The sequence below is a fragment of the Bombina bombina genome, chromosome 1 (assembly GCF_027579735.1).
Source record: "Bombina bombina isolate aBomBom1 chromosome 1, aBomBom1.pri, whole genome shotgun sequence".
Lineage (NCBI taxonomy): Eukaryota > Metazoa > Chordata > Amphibia > Anura > Bombinatoridae > Bombina > Bombina bombina.
In genome coordinates, this window is record NC_069499.1 from 1,188,141,252 (window position 1) to 1,188,167,274 (window position 26,023).

The 26,023-nt window shown below is 40.5% G+C and overlaps 1 protein-coding gene across 1 annotated transcript in view; it reads left to right on the forward strand.

Moving 5' to 3' along the window:
• The window catches only part of CCDC43 (coiled-coil domain containing 43), a 183,426-nt gene that overhangs the window by 92,140 nt on the left and 65,263 nt on the right, over positions 1-26,023 (forward strand). The window contains exon 3 of the mRNA XM_053699960.1: positions 5,387-5,522. Coding sequence (XP_053555935.1) covers positions 5,387-5,522 — 136 coding nt within the window. The remainder of the gene's footprint in view (positions 1-5,386; positions 5,523-26,023) is intronic.

Consider the following 26,023-nt stretch of genomic DNA (forward strand, 5'->3'; position numbering starts at 1 on the left):
GGAAGGAGATAGTTCTGGTGCAGAGAGGTAGATTTGGGTATCATCGGCATACAGATGATAGTGAAACCCATGGGACTTTATTAAGGAACCTAATGAGGACCCGTAGATTGAGAAGAGAAGGGGACTGAGGACAGAGCCTTGCGGTACCCCAACAGAAAGAGGTAACGGACAGAGGATGCCCCAGAGAAGGCTACACTAAAAGTATGGTTAGACAGATAGGAAGAGAACCAAGAGAGAGCTGTGTTGCAGATGCCGAAGGATTGGAGGGTATTGAGCGAAAGAGAGTGGTCGACAGTATCAAAGTCTGCAGACAGATCAAGGAGGATAAGTAGAGAGAAGTTGGTAACCTTAACAATTGCTGTCTCTGTTGAGTGAAGGGGTGAAATCCAGATTGTAGTGGATCAAGGAGGGAGTTTAATGTAAGGAAATGGTATAGACGTATATACTGCATATAATAGTTTTTCAAGAAGCTTTGAGGGAGTAGGGAAATAGGGCGGTAGTTGGATGGGGAGGTTGGATCGAGAGAAGATTTTTTGAGGATAGCTGTGACTAATGCATGTTTAAGAGATGATGGAAATATACCAGTGCTGAGGGAGAGGTTAAAGATGGGTGTGAGTATATGGGTAAGGGTAGAAGAGAGGGAGGGGAGTAGTTGTGAAGGAATGGCGGCGAGGGGACAGGTAGTGAGGTGAGAGGATAGTATAAGGTGCAGAAACTTTTTCCTCTGTAACAGGGGCAAAAGAGCTAAATGTATGGCTATATGGGTTTTGGATTATTGTGAGCTTTTGAGGGTGTGGGAGACCGGTAGTATGTTGAGAGCTGATTTCATTTCTGATGGAGTCAATTTTGTTGTTGAAGTAGCTGGCAAAATCTTGAGCTGAGAGAAAAGTTGAGGTGGGGGTGGGCGGAGAAGAGTATTGAATGTGGAGAACAGACATTTTGGGTTTGAAGAAAGAGTAGAGATAAGAGTAGAGAAGTATTGTCGCTTATATAGAACAAGGGCAGAATAGTAAGAGTTCAAGATGAACTTATAGTGAAGAAAGTCAGCAGAACTCCAAGATTTCCTCCAGTATCGCTCAGCAGTACGGGAGCACCTGTGTAGATACCGTGTCAGAGGAGTATGCCAGGGCTGAGGATGAGTGTATGTTTTCCGAGCCATTTTAGGTGTGGCCAGATTATCAACGACCGATGTAAGGGTGGAGTTATAGTGACAGATTCATCAGGACAGGAAAAGGAGGGGATGGAAGAGAGAAAAGATTCAATAGATCTAGCGAGCTGTTGCTGATCTAATGACTTGATACTTCTGTGAAGTTTAGTCTGAGTGGTAGAAGGAGGGCGAGTTATAGAGAAGAAGGTGATGTTACAAGTGAGGAGGTGGTGGTCAGAAAGAGGAAAAGGTGAGTTTGTGAAGTTTGAGAGTGCATCGATAGCTGAAAATCAGATCACCAATTTTTTGCAGAGAAGGCAGTGGGATTATCAACAGGGAGGTTGAAGTCACAGAGAATGAGGGCAGGGGTATCTGAGGAAAGGGAAGTAAGGTAGCCAGGCGGCAAAGTGATCTAGAAATAGAGTTGCGGAGCCAGGGGGCGGTATATGACTGCAACGCGCAAAGAGAGGGGAGAGAATAATCGAATCATGTGTGTTTCGAATGAAGAAAATGTGAGGGAAGAGAAGGGCTGTAGTTGTTGAAAGGTGCAACAAGAGGAAATTAAAATACCAACACCACCTCCTTGTCTATTGTCAGACCTAGGAGTGTGGCTGAAGTGAAGACCCCCATGTGACAGTGCAGTAGAGGAACCAGTGTCTGAAGGAGAGAGACAGGTTTCTGGAGAGCCAGAAGATTGAGAGAGTGGGAGATTAAAAGGTCATGGGTAGAAGTGAGCTTGTTGCAAACAGAGCGAGAGTTCCAAAGTACGCAAGTGAAGGGGGTGGTGGCTTTAGATGCAAGAGGGATGAGATTAAGGTTATCAGAGTTTAATTTTTGAAGTCTTTTGAAGGGTACACATGGGTGTGCAAGGCAAGGAAGTTGTGGGGGACCAGGATTAGGGGAGATGTTGCCAGCAGCCAGTGGAGGCTCCTCTCTAGGAGCACTTGAGCACGTGAACCCCCTGATGTCCCCTGACCCCTGATGAACACAAAAAAAGAGTGAGAAATAAAAAAAACTAATTAAATTTTAAACCTTTTTTGCTGATTAAATAAAAAAATCCTCCAGGCTCCATTGCAGTTTTGACTAAAAACATTAAAATTGCCTTATTTAGGCTGAAAGTGGAACAGGCTTTTGCCTAATACTTCTATCTGTCGCACATGATGTGCAGTGCGATAAATAGAAGTATAGGCAAAAGCACTATCCACTTTCAGCCTTCAGCGCCACCTACAGGCCAGCCCATAGCTTTACTAACCGCACAGCTCTTAGTGTGCGAGAGCAAGCTGTCACGTGACACTCGCACACTAAGAGCTGTGTGTGTGGGAGGAGGAACATCGTGGGCTTCAATCAGTTGAAGAGCCCGGCCCACCACCACTGCAGGCAGCACTAACGAAGGATTTTTTTTTATTATTAATTTACATAATTTATTTATTTTTGGCTGAAATTTTTGGGTGGGGGGAGGGGGCAGGTGTGCGCGCTCAAGCAACTCTCCGGGAAGTTCCGGGACCGGGAGTCTCAATAGTGGCTGACACCCGCAAATTGCCGGAATAGGGGAAGCAATACTACACCACAATACTATCACATAGCCCTGCTTTCTACCCATGTGTAGCGGTAGTCCTCCTCCTCTGGGAGTAGCCATAAGGAAGGGGGAGCGAGTGGGGCAGTGAGGATACACACACAGGCCAGGGAGGTAATGGAAGGGGAAGAGGACAGCCTGAACTACCCAGAAGAGCAGTACTAGACAGAGGCGGAAGGCAACAGTAAGTTACACAGTATGTCTACCAGTTTTTTGGGGGGTTTTCTTGCCCCTTCACCTTTTCTACCCTGTTAATGTTATTCATTGCACACACGCATAATTTAAGACATGTAACAGTGATGTTTGCCCTCAATACAAGCCCCTTGCTGTGCCCACTCTAGCTTGTGTGCTCCCTTATGCACCCCTCTGCTCGCAGCTGGTCTAACACAGCTGGTGCCTGGTGACTGATTGACTGCACGTATTAGGAATAATAATGTTGCACCCACATTTAGCATTGAGTTATATTTTCTTTGCTCTTAGGTGTACTGATCACTCACTACTAGAGTAGGTAATTTGTGCTCACTGAGGTTTGCCCTCAGGGTTTGTTTGTTTTTACTGGCAGGGATAACTATGCAGAGCTCTTCCACATGCCAAACTATTATTAATCCCTTTTCTCTAGTGCTCTCTATTAACCCCTTCAGTACCAATAACACAAGGCAAAGCATGCAGCTGTTACAGTATAAGGGCAACATGCTAAAGATAATATGCAGTATATTAGGTAACAAATGACAGTACAAATGACACAAAACACATGGAAATTGGCAGCATTTGACTGCAGGGACCCAATTCACATACCAAAGAGAGACTTGCAGCACAAATGACACAAGAAAAACAGGGAAATTGGCAGCATTTGAATGCAGGGACCCAATTCACATACCAAAGAGAGACTTGCAGTACAAATGACACACAAATGTAAAGCTTAGGAGCCGGCCCATTTTAAGTTTAGTACCCTGGAAAGCGCTTACTTATTGGTGGCTACATTTAGCCACCAATCAGCAAGCGCTACCCAGGTCCTGAACCAAAAATGGGAAGACTCCTAAGTTTTGTGTGATTTCTGGTGGGTGGGTAAACAAGTTGACAACTGAAAAAGAAAAAGAAAAACTCTGGATGGTAAAAAAAAAAAAAAAAAAACAGACAAATGGTACCCTGCAATTGTTGACTTTTTATGTAATATTTTAATTTTGTGCCAAACTCGTTCATCACTTTCTGCAATGATTATCTGAGATACAAATGTATCCATATTTTCTTTCCATTATAAAAGAGTCTCTCCTCTTTCCAGGGTATTATTAATGTCATGATTTCTGACATAATAGATCGTTTTTATTTTGACAGTTTGCCTCTGAACTATAGAGAGTCTTTATCTTTCTCATTATAGTTAGATTTTCTAGGGAAGAAGTTTTTTTATAAGAAGACTTACATCCCTTTTTGCAGTGTATATGTGTAAATATTCCACTATATTTTGAACAGCATCGTATTTCTTGAAAAATCAGGGTGTAATCAGTGGCAAAGCTGATCAGCCCAGTATTGTACAGTATACAAGGCGCTAAATTACACATATTATATAGCAAAATTCCTTAAATTAATGTATTCAGTGTTCAGACACAGCAATTCCAACTCATAGAGCTCCAGAATGTGGTATGTTTGTATTTTCATTTAAAAGATGCAGGTTGCTTTAAAACCTCTCTATTTTAATGTCAGAAATCATGACATTAATAATACCCTGGAAAGAGGAGAGACTGTCTTGCAAACTTCTCTAATAATGGAAAGAAAATATGGCTACATTTGTATCTCAGATAATCATTGCAGAAAGTGATGAGTTTGGATACAATATGCCGTAAATAGACAGAATGGTTTATTATAATTAATGACAACCAGAGGCTTCATATTGTAGTCATATAAATGGATTAGATGTAATGTTTGGTATTCTCAGGAATTTATTAAACTGAGTAGCTGGGATTTTACAGATGTTCAGAACCACTTTCAGCAATTTCTTTATATTTCCCTTACATTCTCGCTTTACCTATTAGGCACGGTTTACAAAAGGGACATAAATACAAAGTAAAGCAATAACGAATTACATTTTTGCAGGGATGCTAAAACATTGCTTGATAAATTAGCAGAATTCAGGATCGTCAGTACCGCTCAGTATCCTAGCGGTTTCAATATGCGGCGGTAGATCAAGAGAAGCCAACTGGTCCTCCGCATATAGGAACCGCTAGGATACTGTGCGGTTATTTTTAGTTCCTGCTTCAAAAGGCCCCTTCACTAAAATTAGCGCTTTGGGAATGCGCAAAAATCGGGATTGCAGAGGCATGAAAAGTTTCTTGCAGAAGAGGAAGGAAGGAAAAAGGGTTATGACGGAATAGAGGAGGGAGCTGGTGGCCATTTCAAAACTCCCAAGGGACATGTAGTATGTAATTATTCTTGAAAACTATATATTTAGCAAAATTGGGCTACATTTTGAAATCTTTATCCTAGTGAACTTTATCTTTAGGAGTAAGGACATTTTTTGGGTTGACTGTCCCTTTTAAGGTTTCTAAAATATTGATCTGTGGCCCCATGTGTTAAGAAGTTGGCCCTCACTGCTGTAAGCGATTTTACACCTATATGTACACCTGTATTTTTACACATGTAAAAATGTCTGACTCAATGACTTCTCTTCCCAGATGAGGTCCAGGCTCTCACCAGCATGATAGAGAAGCAAGCGCAGATTGTTGTAAAGACCAAGGAGGTGTCCTCAGAAGAACAGCAGAGAAAGGCCGCCCTCCTTGCTCAGTATGCAAATGTGACAGATGGAGAGGAATATCCTTTGCCTAAGTTTGTTTTCACACATTTATGTATAGAAACAAAAAATGCAAATTCAGGGTATTCTTCACACACACACCCATTCCACTGCTGTAGTACTTATCTGATCTTTATAGAGAAAAAGGGGTAAAATAATGGAAAGGGGGTTTAGTGTTTTCCATCTTACTAATTATATGTAAATGGGAGCACTCCTATTGTAAAATTATTAAAAGGGGATACGCCTGCAAGAAATCCTTGCTTAGCAGAAGTGATTATATACATACAATAAGGCACACTAAATAGCTCAAGAACTAATCAACCCACCTATTTGTAACACCCCCCCCCGGTATTCCAGGCCGTAAACTGTGACCTGGGCATCAGTTATGGGGGTGGTTGTAACAGTTTTATCTGATTTTTATAACCATAGATGTTTTGATTAATACGCACTGGGTTCTCATTCCATAAAGAATTTATATTGACTTAATTAGCCAAAGCAAGTCTGAGTTATGTTTGTAGTACCTTTTGTTGCTAAAGATACATTTTATCCTTCAAGGGTCATGAAACCCATTTTTCTTCACTAAGATATGGTGGGTCCACGGCTTGAGTAATTACTGTTGGGAATAACCCTCCTGGTCAGCAGGAGAAGGCAAAGAGCACCAGAGTTAAACTGCTAAGTATCACTCCCTTACCCACAACCCCCAGTCATTCTCTTTGCCTTTGGTGCATGGAGGAAGTAAAGTTTAGGTGTCTGAAGAAAAATTTAAAGTGTATTTTTTCCTTGGCTTATTTAAATTAAATATTAAAATCTTTGAAACTTATCTGTACAAGTTTATTTACTGTTTCACAACATGTCTAATATGGAGCAAGAGCCTGCTCTCATGAATTCATGCTTATTATGTTTAGATGCACAAATTGCAGCTCCTATGCAATTTTGTTCTTCATGTGTCAAGAAAGCCTTGCAAAATCAAAGTAACATTTTTTTAGCCTAAGGTGTCTCATGATGATACTGTTAAAATAATACCTCAGCTTTCTCCTGCTACGTCCCAAGCCTCAATGGTGTCACATGCAGTGCCCTGCGGTTCCTCTATAACTCCTAGTGGCGTTTTTTTAAAAGCAAAAATTGCTGGCCAGGTATCTTCAGCGGTTTCTGCGGCATTAGCTGCCATTCCCAGATTACACGGAAAACGCAAGTGGAAATCTAGAATTTCAGAAAGTAAGGTGCCTGTCCTCAGTTCTGCTTCCCAAGTTGCCCTTTCTCATAAGTCTGATGAGGAAGATACATCAGGACTTTCTGAGAGTAAGGTGGTATCCTTCAGATTTAAGCTTCAACACCTTTTGTTTATTGTTGATGATGTTCGGTCAGAACGCCAAGCTTCCTAGGTACAGTTCAGAATAGACAAACGGCACACTACCTGGTGCAGGTGGTAGAGGGCCACTGCAAACGCCTCTCAATGAATCCACAACAGCAAGAGTCCACAGCACCAAATAAATAGGAAAAGTTCTTGTCTTTATGTAATTTATTTTCTTTTAGCTTACAAAAAGCATGTAGGCACACAGCAGCAAACAAAAGCAACGTTTCAGGCTATTTACCCTTAATCATGCTAGCTTCCTAGGTACGGTTCAAGGTCAAGAGATCCGCAGGCCGTTTTGATAGATGCTCTGGCGGTTCCTTGGGTTTTCTGGTTGGCATACCCGTTTCCTCCGTTTGCTCTCCTTCCACGAGTCATTGCTCGTATCAAACAGGAGAGGGCGTCGGTGATTCTAATAGCCCCTGCATGGCCTCGCAAGATCTTGTTTGCAGACCTAGTGGAGATGTCATCTCTCCCACCTTGGAGACTACCTCTGTGGAAGGACCTCCTGATTCAGGGTCCCTTCCTTCATCCAAATCTTGTTTCTCTGAAGCTGACTGCTTGGAGATTAAACCCTTAATTCTTTCTTAACGTGGTTTTTCTGAGTCGGTCATTGAGACCATGATTCAGGCTCGCAAGCCTGTTACTAGAAAGATTTACCATAAGATATGGCTAAATATCTTTATTGGTGTGAATCCGAGGGCTACTCTTGGAGTAGAATTAGAATTCCTAGAATTTTACCTTTTCTTCAGGAAGGCCTGGAAAAGGGATTGTCAGTCAGTACCCTGAAGGGTCAGATTTCTGCTTTATCAGTTTTACTACATAAACGTTTGGCGGATGTGCCAGATGTGCAATCTTTTTGTCAGGCCTTGGTCAAAATCAGGCCTGTCTTTAAGTCTGTTGCTCCTCCTTACCCTTGTTCTTAAAGTTTTACAGCTGGTTCCATTTGAGCCTTTGCATTCCATAGACATTAAGTTTTTATCTTGGAAGGTTTTGTTTCTTGTTGCTATCTCTTCTGCTCGAAGAGTCTCGGAACTCTCAGCTCTGCGTGTGTGATTCCCCTTATCTTATTTTTCATGCCTATAAGGTGGTTCTTTGTACTAAGTTAGGTTTCCTTCCTAAGGTTGTTTGTAATAGAAATATCAATCAGGAAATTGTTGTTCCCTCTCTGTGTCGTAATCCTTCTTCTTCCAAAGAACGTTTGTTACATTATTTGGATGTTGTACGTGCTCTTAAATTCTATTTACAGGCGACTAAGGATTTTCGCCAGTCCTCTGCCTTTTTTGTCTGTTTCTCTCTGAAACTTAAAGGTCAGAAAGCTTTTTTTGGCTACAAAGTTTAATTTGTTTGGCTTTTTAGACTGCTGGACAGCAGCCTCCTGAGAAAATTACGGCTCATTCCACAAGAGCCGTTTCCTCTTCTTGTCTTTCAAAAATGAAGCTTCTGTGGAACAAATTTGGAAGGCTGCAACTTGGTCTTCTCTACATATTTTTGCTTTGGCTGAGGCATCTTTTGGGAGAAAGGTTCTTCAAGCGGTGGTGCCTTTTTTTAGGACTGCCTGTCTTGTCCCTCCCTATTTATCCGTGTCCTCTAGCTTGGGTATTGGTTCCCAATAGTAATTACTCAAGCAGTGGACTCACCATATCTTAGGATCGAAAAACAAAATGTATGCTTACCTGATAAATATGTTTCTTTCTGGATACGGTGAGTCCACGGCCCCACCCTTTATTTTAAGACAGTTGTTCTTTTGACTATAACCTCAGGCACCTCTACACCTTGTGTTACTCCTTTTTCTCCATTTCTCTTCGGTCGATCAAATGACTTGGGGTTGTGGGTAAGGGAAGTGATACTTAGCAGTTTAACTGTGGTGCTCTTTGCCAGGAGTGATATTCCCAACAGTAATTACTCAAGCCGTGGGCTCACCATATATCTGGAAAGAAATACATTTATCAGGTAAGCATGAATTTTGTTTTTTTTCTTTCAGGATTCAGACAAAGCATGACATTTTAAATTTCCACATTTTACTTCATTTCTTTGATAACTTTTGCTTTAGGAACAGCATTGCACTATTGAGGGCTATCTGAACACATTTAATCAGCCAATCACAAGAGACAAATGTGTGCAATCACCAATCGGCTCCCACTAGTGTAGAATATGTACATATTTTAAACAATGGATGCCAAGAGAATAAAGTACGTTTGAAAATAGAAGTACATTTAGTGTCTTCAAATTGCATGCTCTACTTTGAATCATTCAAGTTTAATTTTGACTTTCCTATCAATTTCAGGTTTTTTAGCTGTGATTATACTTTCACACTTGCAAGTTCTCTGTTAAACAAACTTTGTATTACCGAAATTGTGACAAACAAAATAAAAGACCAGCGCACAATGAAACAAAAAACAAACAGAAAATAGACGGTCTCCCACCCCTCAAAAAGGAAAAACTTTTAAAACCAAAGAAAAATATTATCTGTGCAACACCTAAGTGTGCTTAAGTTAATTGAAAAGAAGGGGGTATTAATAACAAAGAACTTTTGAATTGCAAATTTTAAAAGCAATTAGTTTACTTTGTATTAATATTAAAAAAATGTACAAATACATAATTGATACACAATTGATACACAATAAAATGTATATAAATACACAGTCGATACACAAATACAAAAAATGCAAGAAAATATGATAACACAGTTGATACACAATTGATACAAACCGCTAAAAAGTCAGTTATCCTTGAAAGCATCCAAATTAAAGACAGCGTTTCTGATCAGAAGATGGCTGAAAATCTTAATCCCCCTGGAGCTCTCTGTGCTCCCTATGATTGGGATAGACTACAGCAACTCCTTGGGTGGATTACACCTGTCACAAGGAAATGGCGGTATATCCGTACTTACACATAGGTTTAGGTAGACAGTCACAATCTCTCCACATAGACGGCATAGCTCTCCTTATCTGCTCACCTCCACAGAGATTGTGACAAGGAGCGGGGTTACTCACAAAAACAACCATTGCAAACCAATATTGCTTAAAAGGACAAGAAACCCAACATTTTCCTTTCATGATTTAGGTAGAACATACAATTTTAAACAACTTTCCAGTCTACTTCTATTATCAAATTTGCTTCATTCTCTTTGCATCATTTGTTGAAGGAGCAGCAATGCACTACTGGTTTTTAACGGAACACATGAGTCAGCCTGTGACAATCAGTATATATATGCAGCCACCAATAGGCAGATAGAACCTAGGTTCTTTGCTGCTCCTGAGCTTTCATAGATAAACCTTTCAGCAAAGGATAACACGAGAAGAAAGCAAATTAAATAATAGAAATAAATTTGAAAGTTGTTTAAAATTGAATTCTCTATCTGAATCGTGAATGTCTAATTATGACTTTACTGTCCCTTTAAGTAATGGGTTATACACCACTCCAAATTTTTTATGGCAACATATTACTAAGAAATGTGTAAGGCTTGAAAAAGCTCTAATACACAAACTATAGCAAAACTTTAAAAAAAAAAAAACCAACTAATATTGCCACTAAAATAACCTTGCTATTTATATACATGTATATCATTGTAGCAATATTTACATATATTTGTAAGCCACAATCTTCCACCAATGGGGTGGTAATATATTCCTAATAATTAATGTACAGTCTTTTGATACATGCCCAAAGGACCGCACCATGTGGCCCCTCCTTGATGTCCAACAACAGAAAGTGAGACACCAGCACATATCCAAATAAGGGATCTGTAATTTAGTTAGGTAACTGTCTGTAGGATCTCCCACAGGTCACTACTAATGGAATAAGTTGACCGTATCTCGTGGTTCTGGCTCCTGTACATCTTGCCCTCATTCCATAAGGTATACTTTTGTAATAAAATGAGAGAAAATCCTGGACAATGTTTACTTCCAGAGGGGTCAACTTCCCAGTTAGTGTATCCAGAAAGTCTGTCTTTTTCTCAGGATTTCTTTCCCCTTTCTTCCTTCCTCAGAAAGTATAATTGCATTATCAATAAATGCATTATAAACAGGCAATGCAAACACACTTTGTTTGAAATTCAAATGAGTAGATTTTTTTCAGACAAATGTCAAAGTTAAGGGACAGTTGAGTCAAAATTGTACTTTCATGATTACATTGGGCATGCAATTTTAACCAGCTTTCCAATCTCCTTTTATCATCAAATTTTGCTTTGTTCTCTTGGTATTCTTTATTAAAAGCTGAACCTAGGTAGGCTCATAAACTTATTTCTAAGCTGTTGAAGGCTACCTCTTATCTCAGTGAATTTTGACAGTTTTTCCACTTTTAGACATCACTAGTTCATGTGTTGCCATATAAATAACATTGTTCTCACCCCTGTGGAGTTATTTATTAGTCACCACTGATTGGCTAAAATGCATGTCTGTCAAAAGAACTGAGATAAGGAGGCAGTCTGCAGAGGCTTAGATACAAAGTAATCAGAGGAAAAAAGTGTATTATTATAACCGTATGGTTATGCAAAACTGGGGAATGGGTAATAGTTATTTTTTTTTTTTTTTTTAAAACAATACAAATTTTCAAGTATACTGTCCCTTTTAGTTAAATTTTCCTTCCTAATGCATAATGTGACAGCCACCAGCCTATCACAAAATGCATATGCGTATATCTTGTGAATCTTGCACATGCTCAGTAGGAGATGGTGCCTCAGATGGTGTTCACATTTAGATAATAGAAGTGAATTGGAAAAATGATTAAAATTGTGTGCTCTATCTGAATAATGACAGTTTGATTTTGACTTGACTGGACTGTCCCTTTAACATTAAGGCAGTGTGACTCCAGAGTGCTTAGTCCCAGGTTGTTCTGCTGTTCTGATACCATTTTTATTATTCACAAGTCTCTCCTTGTAAGGGATGATGATTTTCCCCACATAATACAATGTAATAGATTACATAAGCAGATAAACAGGTTACTTGATGGCAAATGTTAGAAATTGTGACAGTGCGTGGATGATGAAATTTGGGTCATGCTATCAATGTAATAAAGGTGGCACAATTTACACGTGTAACATTTATTTCTTTCATGTAATTAGCAAGAGTCCATGAGCTAGTGACGTATGGGATATACATTCCTACCAGGAGGGGCAAAGTTTCCCAAACCTCAAAATGCCTATAAATACACCCCTCACCACACCCACAATTCAGTTTTACAAACTTTGCCTCCCGTGGAGGTGGTGAAGTAAGTTTGTGCTAGATTCTTCGTTGATATGCGCTTCGCAGCAGGCTGGAGCCCGGTTTTCCTCTCAGAGTGCAGTGAATGTCAGAGGGATGTGAAGAGAGTATTGCCTATTTGAATACAATGGTCTTCCTCTAGGGGATCTATTTCATAGGTTCTCTGTTATCGGTCGTAGAGATTTCTTCTCCTACCTCCCTTTTCAGATCGACGATATACTCTAATATACCATTACCTCTACTGATTCTCGTTTCAGTACTGGGTTGGCTATCTACTATATGTAGATGAGTGTCTTGGGGTAAGTAAGTCTTATTTTATTATGACACTCTAAAGCTATGGTTGGGCACTTTATTTATAAAGTTCTAAATATATGTGTTTAAACTTATATTTGCCATGATTCAGGGTAATCAGTATTCCTTATTGCAGACAGTCAGTTTCATTATTTGGGATAATGCATATGAATGATTATTTTTTCTTACCTTTAAAAATTTTTCAATTGACTTTTTTCGCGGGGGCTGAAAATGCTTCAATTTATTGCGCTGACTTTTTTTGGCACAAAAATTTTGTCATTTCTGGCGCCCTAATTGACGCCGGAAGTTTGTTCGTGGTTGCGTCATTTTTTGACGTATATGTGTTCAGACATTTTTTTGCGCCAAAAATGTGGGCGTCATTTTTGACGGCGTCACCGGATGTGGCGTCATACTTGGCGACAAAAATATAGGCGTTGTACTTAGCGCCAATAATGTGGGCGTCATTTTTGGCGCCAAAAAATGTGGGCGTCATTCTTGTCTCCACCTTTTTTTCACATTATTTCAGTCTCATTTTTCATTGCTTCTGGTTGCTAGAGGCTTGTTCATTGGCATTTTTTCCCATTCCTGAAACTGTCATTTAAGGAATTTGATAATTTTGCTTTATATGTTGTTTTTTCTATTACATATTGCAAGATGTCTCAACTTGACCCTGGATCAGAATCTACTTCTGGAAAGACGCTGCCTGATGATGGTTCTACCAAAGTTAAGTGCATTTGTTGTAAACATTTGGTAACTGTTCCTCCGGCTGTAGTTTGTGATAACTGTCATGATAAACTTTCTAATGCAGATTGTATTTCCATTAGTAATAATCCATTACCTGTTGTTGTTCCTTCAACATCTAATGCTCAGGATGTCCCTGTTAATGTAAAAGAATTTGTTTCTAAATCTATTAGGAAGGCTCTGTCTGTTATTCCTCCTTCCAGTAAACGTAAAAGGTCTTTTAAAACTTCTCATATTTCAGATGAATTTTTAAGTGACCGCCATCATTCTGACTTGTCTGTTTCTGATGAGGATCTATCTGGTTCAGAAGACTCTGCCTCCGATATTGACACTGATAAATCTTCATATTTATTTAAAATGTAATTTATTCGTTCTTTACTTTAAGAAGTGTTAATCGCATTAGATAAGGAGGAGTCTAGTCCTCTTGATACTAAATCTACTAAGCGTTTAAATTCGGTTTTCAAACCTCATAGTTATTCCAGAAGTTTTTCCAGTTCCTGATGCTATTTCTGAAGTAATTTCTAGGGAATGGAATAATCTGGGTACTTCATTTACTCCTTCTCTAAGGTTTAAGAAATTGTATCCTGTGCCATCTGACAGATTAGAGTTTTGGGACAAAATCCCTAAAGTTGATGGGGCTATCTCTACTCTTGCTAAACGTACTACTATTCCTACGGCGGATAGTACTTCCTTTAAGGATCCTTTAGATAGGAAGCTTGAATCCTTTCTAAGGAGAGCTTATTTATGTTCAGGTAATCTTCTTAGACCTGCTATTTCTTTGGCTGATGTTGCTGCTGCTTCCACTTTCTGGTTGGAGGCTTTAGCGCAACAAGTGTCAGACCATAATACTCATAGCATTGTTAAACTTCTTCAACATGCTAATAATTTTATTTGTGATGCCATTTTTGATATCATTAGAATTGATGTCAGGTATATGTCTTTAGCTATTTTAGCTAGAAGAGCTTTATGGCTTAAAACTTGGAATGCAGATATGACTTCTAATTCAACTTTGCTTTCTCTTTCTTTCCAAGGTAATACATTATTTAGCAAAATACTCCTCTCACTCCCCAAAGTTGAATCACATATAAGCACTATATGATATAATGGCAAGGATCCAAAACAATTTATCCAGATAGCAGAGCCGTAAAAATATAATACACAATTTAAATGAGCGTACAATACGTGTGACAGCCTATATTGCTGATACAGTTCCCAATCATAAAGCTTTGAATATTTCGTGTGATACAATCCAATAATTAGATAGTCACTTACTTCGAGAGGTTAAACCAGTCCTGCTGATCACTCACGTTTGCGCCTTATTGTGTAGTTGATGTTCCTTCAATGCCTCACTCTGTCTTCTGCTTGTAATGAGTCCCAGCTGTGTGGAGCTGGGAAAACGGATCTTTGCTTTCGCCTTTGCTATAAGTATAGATATACTCACAATGTGCCCTGTAGGTGCCTTAATGTAAATCCAAGTGAAAAATGAAAAAAACCCAGACCGGCACCACTGATAGAGTATAAAAACATCATTTCTCTTGTTAAGTGTGTTCAGTCCACGGGTCATCCATTACTTATGGGATATATTCTCCTTCCCAACAGGAAGTTGCAAGAGGATCACCCAAGCAGAGCTGCTATATAGCTCCTCCCCTCACATGTCATACCCAGTCATTCTCTTGCAACCCTCAACAAAGAAGGAGGTCGCGAGAGGAGCTGGAGTTTTTACTTAACTATTCTTCAATCAAAAGTTTGTTATTTTAAATGGCACCGGAGTGTGCTGTTTTTCTATCTCAGGCAGTATTTGGAAGAAGAAACTGCCTGCGTTTTTTATCTATGATCTTAGCAGGCGTAACTAAGATCCACTGGCTGTTCTCGACATTCTGAGGAGGGGGTAACTTCAGAAACTGGGAATAGCATGCGGGGTCCTCCGCAAATGAGGTATGTGCAGTACTTTATTTTCTGGGAATGGAATTGACTAAGAAAATACTGCTGTTACCGTATGATGTAAGTACAGCCTTAAATGCAGTAGTAGCAACTGGTATCAGGCTGATAAATGTATGCGCAGTTGAGTTATATTCTAGGGACTAGAATTTGACTGAGAAAATACTGTTTACACTGAAATAATACTTAAGCCTTCTCTGCAGTGGTAGCGACTGGTAGCAGGCTTAGTGATAGCTTTGCATGACATTGAAAAATGTTGTTTTTTTTTGTTTTTTTTTAATAAAACGTTTACTGGCATGTTCGTTTTTTGTGAGGTACTTTGGTGATAAATCGCTTTGGGCATGATTTTTTCCACATGGCTAACATATTTTTCTGCATGGAAACCGTTATATCAGGGCTCCCACTGTTGTGATTGGAGTGGGAGGGCCCTTGTTTTAGCGCCTTGTTGCGCAGTTAAAATTGTTGCACAGTCATTCTGCTTCTTCCTCCTTGATCCAGGACGTCTCTAGAGAGCTCAGGGGTCTGCAAATTTCATTTGTGAGGGAGGTAATCAGTCACAGCAGATCTGTGACAGTGTGCTGACTGTGATTAAAAGCGTTAAATCTTAATTGATATCTGTTTTATCCGTGATATTGCTTTGAATAAAAGTCAATCTGTACCGATAAAGAAGCTATCACCAGACAACGAGGGGGAAGTTATGCCGCCTAACTCTCCTCACGTGTCAGTACCTGCGTCTCCCGCTCGGGAGATGCGTAGGATTGAGACACCTAGTACATCTAGGCCCTTACAAATCACTTTACATGATATGGCTAATGTTATGAAAGAAGTATTATATAATATGCCCGAATTAAGGGGCAAACGCGATAGCTCTGGGTTAAGGACAGAGCGCGCTGATGACTCGAGAGCCATGTCTGATACTGCGTCACAATTTGCAGAACATGAGGACGGTGAGCTTCATTCTGTCGGTGACGGTTCTGATCCGGGGAGACCGGATTCAGAAATTTTAAATTTAAGCTTGAGAACCTCCGTGTGTTACTAGGGGAGGTATTAGCGGCTCTGAATGATTGCGACACGGTGGCAATTCCAGAGAAATTGTGTAGGTTGGATAGATACTATGCGGTACCGGTGTGTACTGACGTTTTTCCTATACCAAAAAGACTTACATAAATTATAAGTAAGGAGTGGGATAGACCCGGTGTGCCTTTTTCCCCTCCCCCGATATTTAGAAAAATGTTCCCTATAGACGCCACCACACGAGACTTATGGCAGACGGTCCCTAAGGTGGAGGGAGCAGTTTCTACGTTAGCCAAGCGTACCACTATCCCGGTGGAGGATAGCTGTGCTTTCTCAGATCCAATGGATAAAAAATTAGAGGGTTATCTTAAGAAAATGTTTGTTCAACAGGGTTTTATATTGCAGCCTCTTGCATGCATTGCGCCTGTCACGGCTGCAGCGGCATTCTGGTTTGAGTCTCTGGAAGAGGCGATTCGCACAGAGCCGTTGGATGAGGCCTTGAGCAAAGTTAGAACCCTTAAGCAAGCTAATGCGTTTGTTTCAGATGCCGTAGTACATCTAACCAAACTTACGGCTAAAAATTCCGGATTCGCCATACAGGCGCGCAGAGCGCTCTGGCTTAAATCCTGGTCAGCGGATGTAACTTCCAAGTCTAAACTACTTAACATTCCTTTCAAAGGGCAGACCTTATTCGGGCCCGGCTTGAAGGAAATTATTGCTGACATTACGGGAGGTAAGGGCCACGCCCTTCCTCAGGACAGGGCCAAACCAAAGGCCAAACAGTCTAATTTTCGTGCCTTTCGTAACTTCAAGGCAGGAGCAGCATCGACTTCCTCCGCTCCAAAACAGGAAGGAACTACTGCTCGTTACAGACAAGGTTGGAAAGGCAACCAGTCATGGAACAAGGGCAAGCAGGCCAGAAAGCCTACTCCCACCCCTAAGACAGCAGGAAGTCAGGGCCCCCTATCCAGAGACGGATTTAGTGGGGGGCAGACTTTCTCTCTTTGCCCAGGCTTGGGCAAGAGATGTGCAGGATCCCTGGACGTTAAAGATTATATCTCAGGGATACCTTCTGGATTTCAAATCCTCTCCTCCACAAGGGAGGTTCCATCTTTCGAGGTTATCGACAAACCTAGTAAAGAGAGAGGCATTTCTACAATGTGTACAAGACCTCTTAATCATGGGGGTGATCCACTCAGTTCCGCGATCGGAACAGGGACAAGGATTTTACTCAAATCTATTTGTGGTTCCCAAAAAAGAGGGAATCTTCAGACCAATCTTGGACTTAAAGATCTTAAACAAATTCCTAAGGGTACCATCGTTCAAGATGGAAACCATTCGAACCATCCTACCCATGATCCAAGAGGGTCAATATATGACCACGGTGGACTTAAAGGATGCTTACCTTCATATACCGATTCACAAAGATCATTATCGGTACCTGAGGTTTGCCTTTCTAGACAGGCATTACCAGTTTGTGGCTCTTCCCTTCGGGTTAGCCACGGCCCCGAGAATTTTTACGAAGTTTCTGGGCTCACTTCTGAGTCACCGGTTCATCTGTCCAAAGGAATGACCTTTCGCAGGCCAGATGGACGATTGTAACAACGGATGCCAGCCTTCTAGGCTGGGGAGCAGTCTGGAATTCCCTGAAGGCTCAGGGATCGTGGACTCAGGAGGAGAAACTCCTCCCAATAAACATTCTAGAATTAAGAGCAATATTCAATGCTCTTCTAGCTTGGCCTCAGTTAGCAAAGATGAGGTTCCTCAGATTTCAGTCGGACAATATCACGACTGTGGCTTACATCAATCATCAAGGGGGAACCAGGAGTTCCCTAGCGATGTTGGAAGTCTCGAAGATAATTCGCTGGGCAGAGTCTCACTCTTGCCACCTGTCAGCAATTCACATCCCAGGCGTAGAGAACTGGGAGGCGGATTTCCTAAGTCGCCAGACTTTTCATCCGGGAGAGTGGGAACTTCACCCGGAGGTATTTGCTCAACTGATTCGTCGTTGGGGCAAACCGGATCTGGATCTCATGGCATCTCGCCAGAACGCGAAGCTTCCTTGTTACGGATCCAGGTCCAGGGAGCAGTGCTGGTAGATGCATTAGCAGCCCCTTGGGTTTTCAACATAGCTTATGTGTTTCCACCATTTCCGTTGCTACCTCGACTGATTGCCAGGATCAAACAGGAGAGGGCATCGGTAATTCTGATAGCGCCTGTGTGGCCACGCAGGACCTGGTATGCAGACCTAGTGGACATGTCGTCCTGTCCACCATGGTCTCTTCCTCTGAGGCAGGACCTTCTAATTCAGGGTCCTTTCAACCATCCAAACCTAATTTCTCTGAGGCTGACTGCCTGGAAATTGAACGCTTGATTCTATCAAAGCGTGGGTTTTCGGATTCGGTTATTGATACATTAATACAGGCTCGGAAACCTGTGACAAGAAAAATTTACCATAAGATATGGCGTAAATATTTATATTGGTGCGAATCCAAGAGTTACTCATGGAGTAAAGTTAGGATTCCTAGGATATTAGCTTTTCTACAAGAGGGTTTAGAAAAGGGTTTATCCGCTAGTTCGCTTAAGGGACAGATTTCAGCTCTGTCTATTCTTTTACACAAACGTCTGGCAGAGCATCCAGACGTCCAGGCCTTTTGTCAGGCTTTGGCTAGAATTAAGCCTGTGTTTAAAGCTGTTGCTCCTCCGTGGAGCTTAAACTTGGTTCTTAAAGTTCTTCAGGGTGTTCCGTTTGAACCCCTTCATTCCATTGATATTAAGCTTTTATCTTGGAAAGTTTTGTTTTTGATGGCTATTTCTTCGGCTCGAAGAGTCTCTGAGTTATCTGCCTTACATTGTGATTCTCCTTATCTGATTTTTCATTCAGATAAGGTAGTTCTGCGTACTAAACCTGGGTTTTTACCTAAGGTTGTTTCTAACAGGAATATCAATCAAGAGATTGTTGTTCCATCATTATGTCCTAATCCTTCTTCAAAGAAGGAACGTCTTTTGCATAATCTAGACGTGGTCCGTGCTCTGAAGTTCTACTTACAGGCAACTAAAGATTTTAGACAAACTTCTTCGTTTGTCGTTTATTCTGGACAGAGGAGAGGTCAAAAGGCTTCGGCTACCTCTCTCTCTTTTTGGCTTCGTAGCATAATACGTTTAGCCTATGAGACTGCTGGACAGCAGCCTCCTGAAAGAATTACAGCTCATTCCACTAGAGCTGTGGCTTCCACCTGGGCCTTTAAGAATGAGGCCTCTGTTGAACAGATTTGCAAGGCTGCAACTTGGTCTTCACTTCATACTTTTTCCAAATTTTACAAATTTGACACTTTCGCTTCTTCGGAGGCTGGTTTTGGGAGAAAGGTTCTACAGGCAGTGGTTCCTTCTGTTTAATGTTCCTGCCTTGTCCCTCCCATCATCCGTGTACTTAGCTTTGGTATTGGTATCCCATAAGTAATGGATGACCCGTGGACTGAACACACTGAAATAAATTTATCAGGTAAGCATAAATTATGTTTTTATTGTCACATACTTAAAAAAGAGGTAAGCACACCACTGGGAAAAAAGGGCTATCGTACCAAACAGTTGAAAGCTCCGGTTAAAAGGTGTAGCGGCTACAACCTGGGCCCGATGACGTCACTGACGCGTTTCAGGTATCAACCCATAGTGATAGCCCTTTTTTCCCAGTGGTGGTGTGCTTACCTCTTTTTTAAGTACGTGACAATAAAATTATGTTTCTTTCATGTAATTAGCAAGAGTCCATGAGCTAGTGACGTATGGGATATACATTCCTACCAGGAGGGGCAAAGTTTCCCAAACCTCAAAATGCCTATAAATACACCCCTCACCACACCCACAAATCAGTTTTTACAAACTTTGCCTCCTATGGAGGTGGTGAAGTAAGTTTGTGCTAGATTCTACGTTGATATGCGCTCCGCAGCAGGTTGGAGCCCGGTTTTCCTCTCAGCGTGCAGTGAATGTCAGAGGGATGTGAGGAGAGTATTGCCTATTTGAATTCAATGATCTCCTTCTACGGGGTCTATTTCATAGGTTCTCTGTTATCGGTCGTAGAGATTCATCTCTTACCTCCCTTTTCAGATCGACGATATACTCTTATATATACCATTACCTCTACTGATTTTCGTTTCAGTACTGGTTTGGCTTTCTACAACATGTAGATGAGTGTCCTGGGGTAAGTAAGTCTTATTTTCTGTGACACTCTAAAGCTATGGTTGGGCACTTTTTTATAAAGTTCTAAATATATGTATTCAAACATTTATTTGCCTTGACTCAGGATGTTCAACATTCCTTATTTCAGACAGTCAGTTTCATATTTGGGATAATGCATGTGAATAAATCAATTTTTTCTTACCTTAAAATATGACTTTTTTCCCTGTGGGCTGTTAGGCTCGCGGGGGCTGAAAATGCTTCATTTTATTGCGTCATTCTTGGCGCGGACTTTTTTGGCGCAAAATTTTTTTCTGTTTCCTGCATCATACGTGTCGCCGGAAGTTGCGTCATTTTTTATGTTTTTTTGCGCCAAAAGTGTCGGCGTTCCGGATGTGGCGTCATTTTTGGCGCCAAAAGCATTTAGGCGCCAAATAATGTGGGCGTCTTTTTTGGCGCTAAAAAAATATGGGCGTCACTATTGTCTCCACATTATTTAAGTCTCATTATTTATTGCTTCTGGTTGCTAGAAGCTTGTTCACTGGCATTTTTTCCCATTACTGAAACTGTCATTTAAGGAATTTTATCAATTTTGCTTTATATGTTGTTTTTTCTATTACATATTGCAAGATGTCCCACGTTGACACTGAGTCAGAAGATACTTCTGGAAAATCGCTGCCTGGTGCTGGATCTACCAAAGCTAAGTGTATCTGCTGTAAACTTGTGGTATCTGTTCCTCCAGCTGTTGTTTGTACTGATTGTCATGACAAACTTGTTAATGCAGATATTTCCTTTAGTACTGTTACATTACCTGTTGCTGTTCCGTCAACATCTAATACTCAGTGTTCCTGTTAATATAAGAGATTTTGTTTCTAAATCCATTAAGAAGGTTATGTCTGTTATTCCTCCTTCTAGTAAACGTAAAAAGTCTTTTAAAACTTCTCATTTTTCAGATGAATTTTTAAATGAACATCATCATTCTGATTCTGATAATGGTTCTTCTGGTTCAGAGGATTCTGTCTCAGAGGTTGATGCTGATAAATCTTCATATTTATTTAAAATGGAATTTATTTGTTCTTTACTTAAAGAAGTCCTAGTTGCATTAGAAATAGAGGATTCTGGTCCTCTTGATACTAAATCTAAACGTTTAAATAAGATTTTTAAATCTCCTGTAGTTATTCCAGAAGTTTTTCCTGTCCCTGATGCTATTTCTGAAGTAATTTCCAGGGAATGGAATAATTTGGGTAATTCATTTACTCCTAAACGTTTTAAGCAATTATATCCTGTGCCATCTGACAGATTAGAGTTTTGGGACAAAATCCCTAAGGTTGATGGGGCTGTCTCTACTCTTGCTAAGCGTACTACTATTCCTACGGCAGATAGTACTTCCTTTAAGGATCCTTTAGATAGGAAAATTGAATCCTTTCTAAGAAAAGCTTACTTGTGTTCAGGTAATCTTCTTAGACCTGCTATATCTTTAGCGGATGTTGCTGCAGCTTCAACTTTTTGGTTAGAAGCTTTAGCGCAACAAGTAACAGATCATAATTCTCATAGCATTATTAATCTTCTTCAACATGCTAATAATTTTATTTGTGATGCCATCTTTGATATCATTAGAGTTGATGTCAGGTATATGTCTCTAGCTATTTTAGCTAGAAGAGCTTTATGGCTTAAAACTTGGAATGCTGATATGTCTTCTAAGTCTACTCTGCTTTCCCTTTCTTTCCAGGGTAATAAATGATTTGGTTCTCAGTTGGATTCTATTATCTCAACTGTTACTGGAGGGAAAGGAACTTTTTTTACCACAGGATAAAAAATCTAAAGGTAAATTTAGGTCTAATAATCGTTTTCGTTCCTTTCGTCACAACAAGGAACAAAAGCCTGATCCTTCATCCTCAGGAGCGGTATCAGTTTGGAAACCATCTCCAGTCTGGAATAAATCCAAGCCTTTTAGAAAACCAAAGCCAGCTCCCAAGTCCACATGAAGGTGTGGCCCTCATTCCAGCTCAGCTGGTAGGGGGCAGATTACGTTTTTTCAAAGAAATTTGGATCAATTCCATTCACAATCTTTGGATTCAGAACATTGTTTCAGAAGGGTACAGAATTGGCTTCAAGATAAGGCCTCCTGCAGAGATTTTTTCTTTCCCGTGTCCCAGTAAACCCAGCGAAGGCTCGAGCATTTCTGAAATGTGTTTCAGATCTAGAGTTGGCTGGAGTAATTATGCCATTTCCAGTTCTGGAACAGGGGCTGGGGTTTTATTCAAATCTCTTCATTGTACCAAAGAAGGAGAATTCCTTCAGACCAGTTCTGGATCTAAAAATATTGAATCGTTATGTAAGGATACCAACATTCAAAATGGTAACTGTAAGGACTATCCTGCCTTTTGTTCAGCAAGGGCATTATATGTCTACAATAGATTTACAGGATGCATATCTGCATATTCCGATTCATCCAGATCACTATCAGTTTCTGAGATTCTCTTTCCTAGACAAGCATTACCAGTTTGTGGCTCTACCGTTTGGCCTAGCAACAGCTCCAAGAATTTTTACAAAGGTTCTCGGTGCCCTTCTGTCTGTAATCAGAGAACAAGGTATTGTGGTATTTCCTTATTTGGACGATATCTTGGTACTTGCTCAGTCTTCACATTTAGCAGAATCTCATACGGATCGACTTGTGTTGTTTCTTCAAGATCATGGTTGGAGGATCAATTTACCAAAAAGTTAATTGATTCCTCAGACAAGGGTAACCTTTTTAGGTTTCCAGTTAGATTCAGTGTCCATGACTCTGTCTTTGACAGACAAGAGACGTCTAAAATTGATATCAGCTTGTCGAAACCTTCAGTCACAATCATTCCCTTCGGTAGCCTTATGCATGGAAATTCTAGGTCTTATGACTGCTGCATCGGACGCGATCCCCTTTGCTTGTTTTCACATGCGACCTCTTCAGCTCTGTATGCTGAACCAGTGGTGCAGGGATTACACAAAGATATCTCAATTAATATCTTTAAAACCGATTGTACGACACTCTCTGACGTGGTGGACAGATCACCATCGTTTAGTTCAGGGGGCTTCTTTTGTTCTTCCGACCTGGACTGTAATTTCAACAGATGCAAGTCTTACAGGTTGGGGAGCTGTGTGGGGGTCTCTGACAGCACAAGGGGTTTGGGAATCTCAGGAGGTGAGATTACCGATCAATATTTTGGAACTCCGTGCAATTTTCAGAGCTCTTCAGTCATGGCCTCTTCTAAAGAGAGAATCGTTCATTTGTTTTCAGACAGACAATGTCACAACTGTGGCATACATCAATCATCAAAGAGGGACTCACAGTCCTCTGGCTATGAAAGAAGTATCTCGAATTCTGGTATGGGCGGAATCCAGCTCCTGTCTAGTTTCTGCGGTTCATATCCCAGGTATAGACAATTGGGAAGCAGATTATCTCAGTCGCCAAACGTTACATCCGGGCGAATGGTCTCTTCACCCAGAGGTATTTCTTCAGATTGTTCAAATGTGGGGACTTCCAGAAATAGATCTGATGGCTTCTCATCTAAACAAGAAACTTCCCAGGTATCTGTCCAGATCCAGGGATCCTCAAGCGGAAGCAGTGGATGCATTGTCACTTCCTTGGAAGTATCATCCTGCCTATATCTTTCCGCCTCTAGTTCTTCTTCCAAGAGTAATCTCCAAGATTCTGAAGGAATGCTCGTTTGTTCTGCTGGTAGCTCCAGCATGGCCTCACAGGTTTTGGTATGCGGATCTTGTCCGGATGGCCTCTTGCCAACCGTGGACTCTTCCGTTAAGACCAGACCTTCTGTCGCAAGGTCCTTTTTTCCATCAGGATCTCAAATCCTTAAATTTAAAGGTATGGAGATTGAACGCTTGATTCTTAGTCAAAGAGGTTTCTCTGACTCTGTGATTAATACTATGTTACAGGCTCGTAAATCCGTATCTAGGGAGATATATTATAGAGTCTGGAAGACTTATATTTCTTGGTGTCTTTCTCATCATTTTTCCTGGCATTCTTTTAGAATTCCGAGAATTTTACAGTTTCTTCAGGATGGTTTGGATAAAGGTTTGTCTGCAAGTTCATTGAAAGGACAAATCTCTGCTCTTTCTGTTCTTTTTCACAGAAAGATTGCTAATCTTCCTGATATTCATTGTTTGGTACAAGCTTTGGTTCGTATAAAACCTGTCATTAAGTCAATTTCTCCTCCTTGGAGTTTGAATTTGGTTCTGGGGGCTCTTCAAGCTCCTCCGTTTGAACCTATGCATTCATTGGACATTAAATTACTTTCTTGGAAAGTTTTGTTTCTTTTGGCCATCTCTTCTGCCAGAAGAGTTTCTGAATTATCTGCTATTTCTTGTGAGTCTCCTTTTCTGATTTTTCACCAGGATAAGGCGGTGTTGCGAACTTCTTTTAAATTTTTACCTAAGGTTGTGAATTCTAACAACATTAGTAGAGAAATTGTGGTTCCTTCATTATGTCCTAATCCTAAGAATTCTAAGGAGAAATCATTGCATTCTTTGGATGTAGTTAGAGCTTTGAAATATTATGTTGAAGCTACTAAGAATTTCCGAAAGACTTCTAGTCTATTTGTTATCTTTTCCGGTTCTAGGAAAGGTCAGAAGGCCTCTGCCATTTCTTTGGCATCTTGGTTGAAATCTTTAATTCATCATGCTTATGTTGAGTCGGGTAAAACTCCGCCTCAAAGGATTACAGCTCATTCTACTAGGTCAGTTTCTACTTCCTGGGCGTTTAGGAATGAAGCTTCGGTTGATCAGATTTGCAAAGCAGCAACTTGGTCTTCTTTGCATACTTTCACTAAATTCTACCATTTTGATGTGTTTTCTTCTTCTGAAGCAGTTTTTGGTAGAAAAGTACTTCAGGCAGCTGTTTCAGTTTGATTCTTCTGCTTATAATTTCAGTTTTTTTCATTATAAGATTTGAACTTTATTTTGGGTGTGGATTATTTTCAGCGGAATTGGCTGTCTTTATTTTATCCCTCCCTCTCTAGTGACTCTTGCGTGGAAGATCCACATCTTGGGTAGTCTCTATCCCATACGTCACTAGCTCATGGACTCTTGCTAATTACATGAAAGAAAACATAATTTATGTAAGAACTTACCTGATAAATTCATTTCTTTCATATTGGCAAGAGTCCATGAGGCCCACCCTTTTTTGTGGTGGTTATGATTTTTTTGTATAAAGCACAATTATTCCAATTCCTTATATTTATGCTTCGCACTTTTTTCTTATCACCCCACTTCTTGGCTATTCGTTAAACTGATTTGTGGGTGTGGTGAGGGGTGTATTTATAGGCATTTTGAGGTTTGGGAAACTTTGCCCCTCCTGGTAGGAATGTATATCCCATACGTCACTAGCTCATGGACTCTTGCTAATATGAAAGAAATGAATTTATCAGGTAAGTTCTTACATAAATTATGTTTTTTATACTCTATCAGTGGTGCCGGTCTGGGTTTTTTTAATAAATTATTTGGTTCTCAGTTGGATTCTATTATTTCAACTGTTACTGGGGGGAAAGGAACCTTTTTGCCTCAGGACAAAAAATCTAAAGGTAAATACAGGGCTGCTAATCGTTTTCTTTCCTTTCGTCAGAATAAGGAACAGAAGCCTGACCCTTCCCCTAAAGGAACGGTTTCCGTTTGGAAACCTTCTCCAGTCTGGAATAAATTCAAGCCTTTTAGAAAGTCAAAGCCAGCTCCCAAGTCCACATGAAGGTGCGGCCCTCATTCCAGTACAGCTGGTAGGGGGCAGGTTACGATTTTTCAAAGATATTTGGATCAATTCGATTCA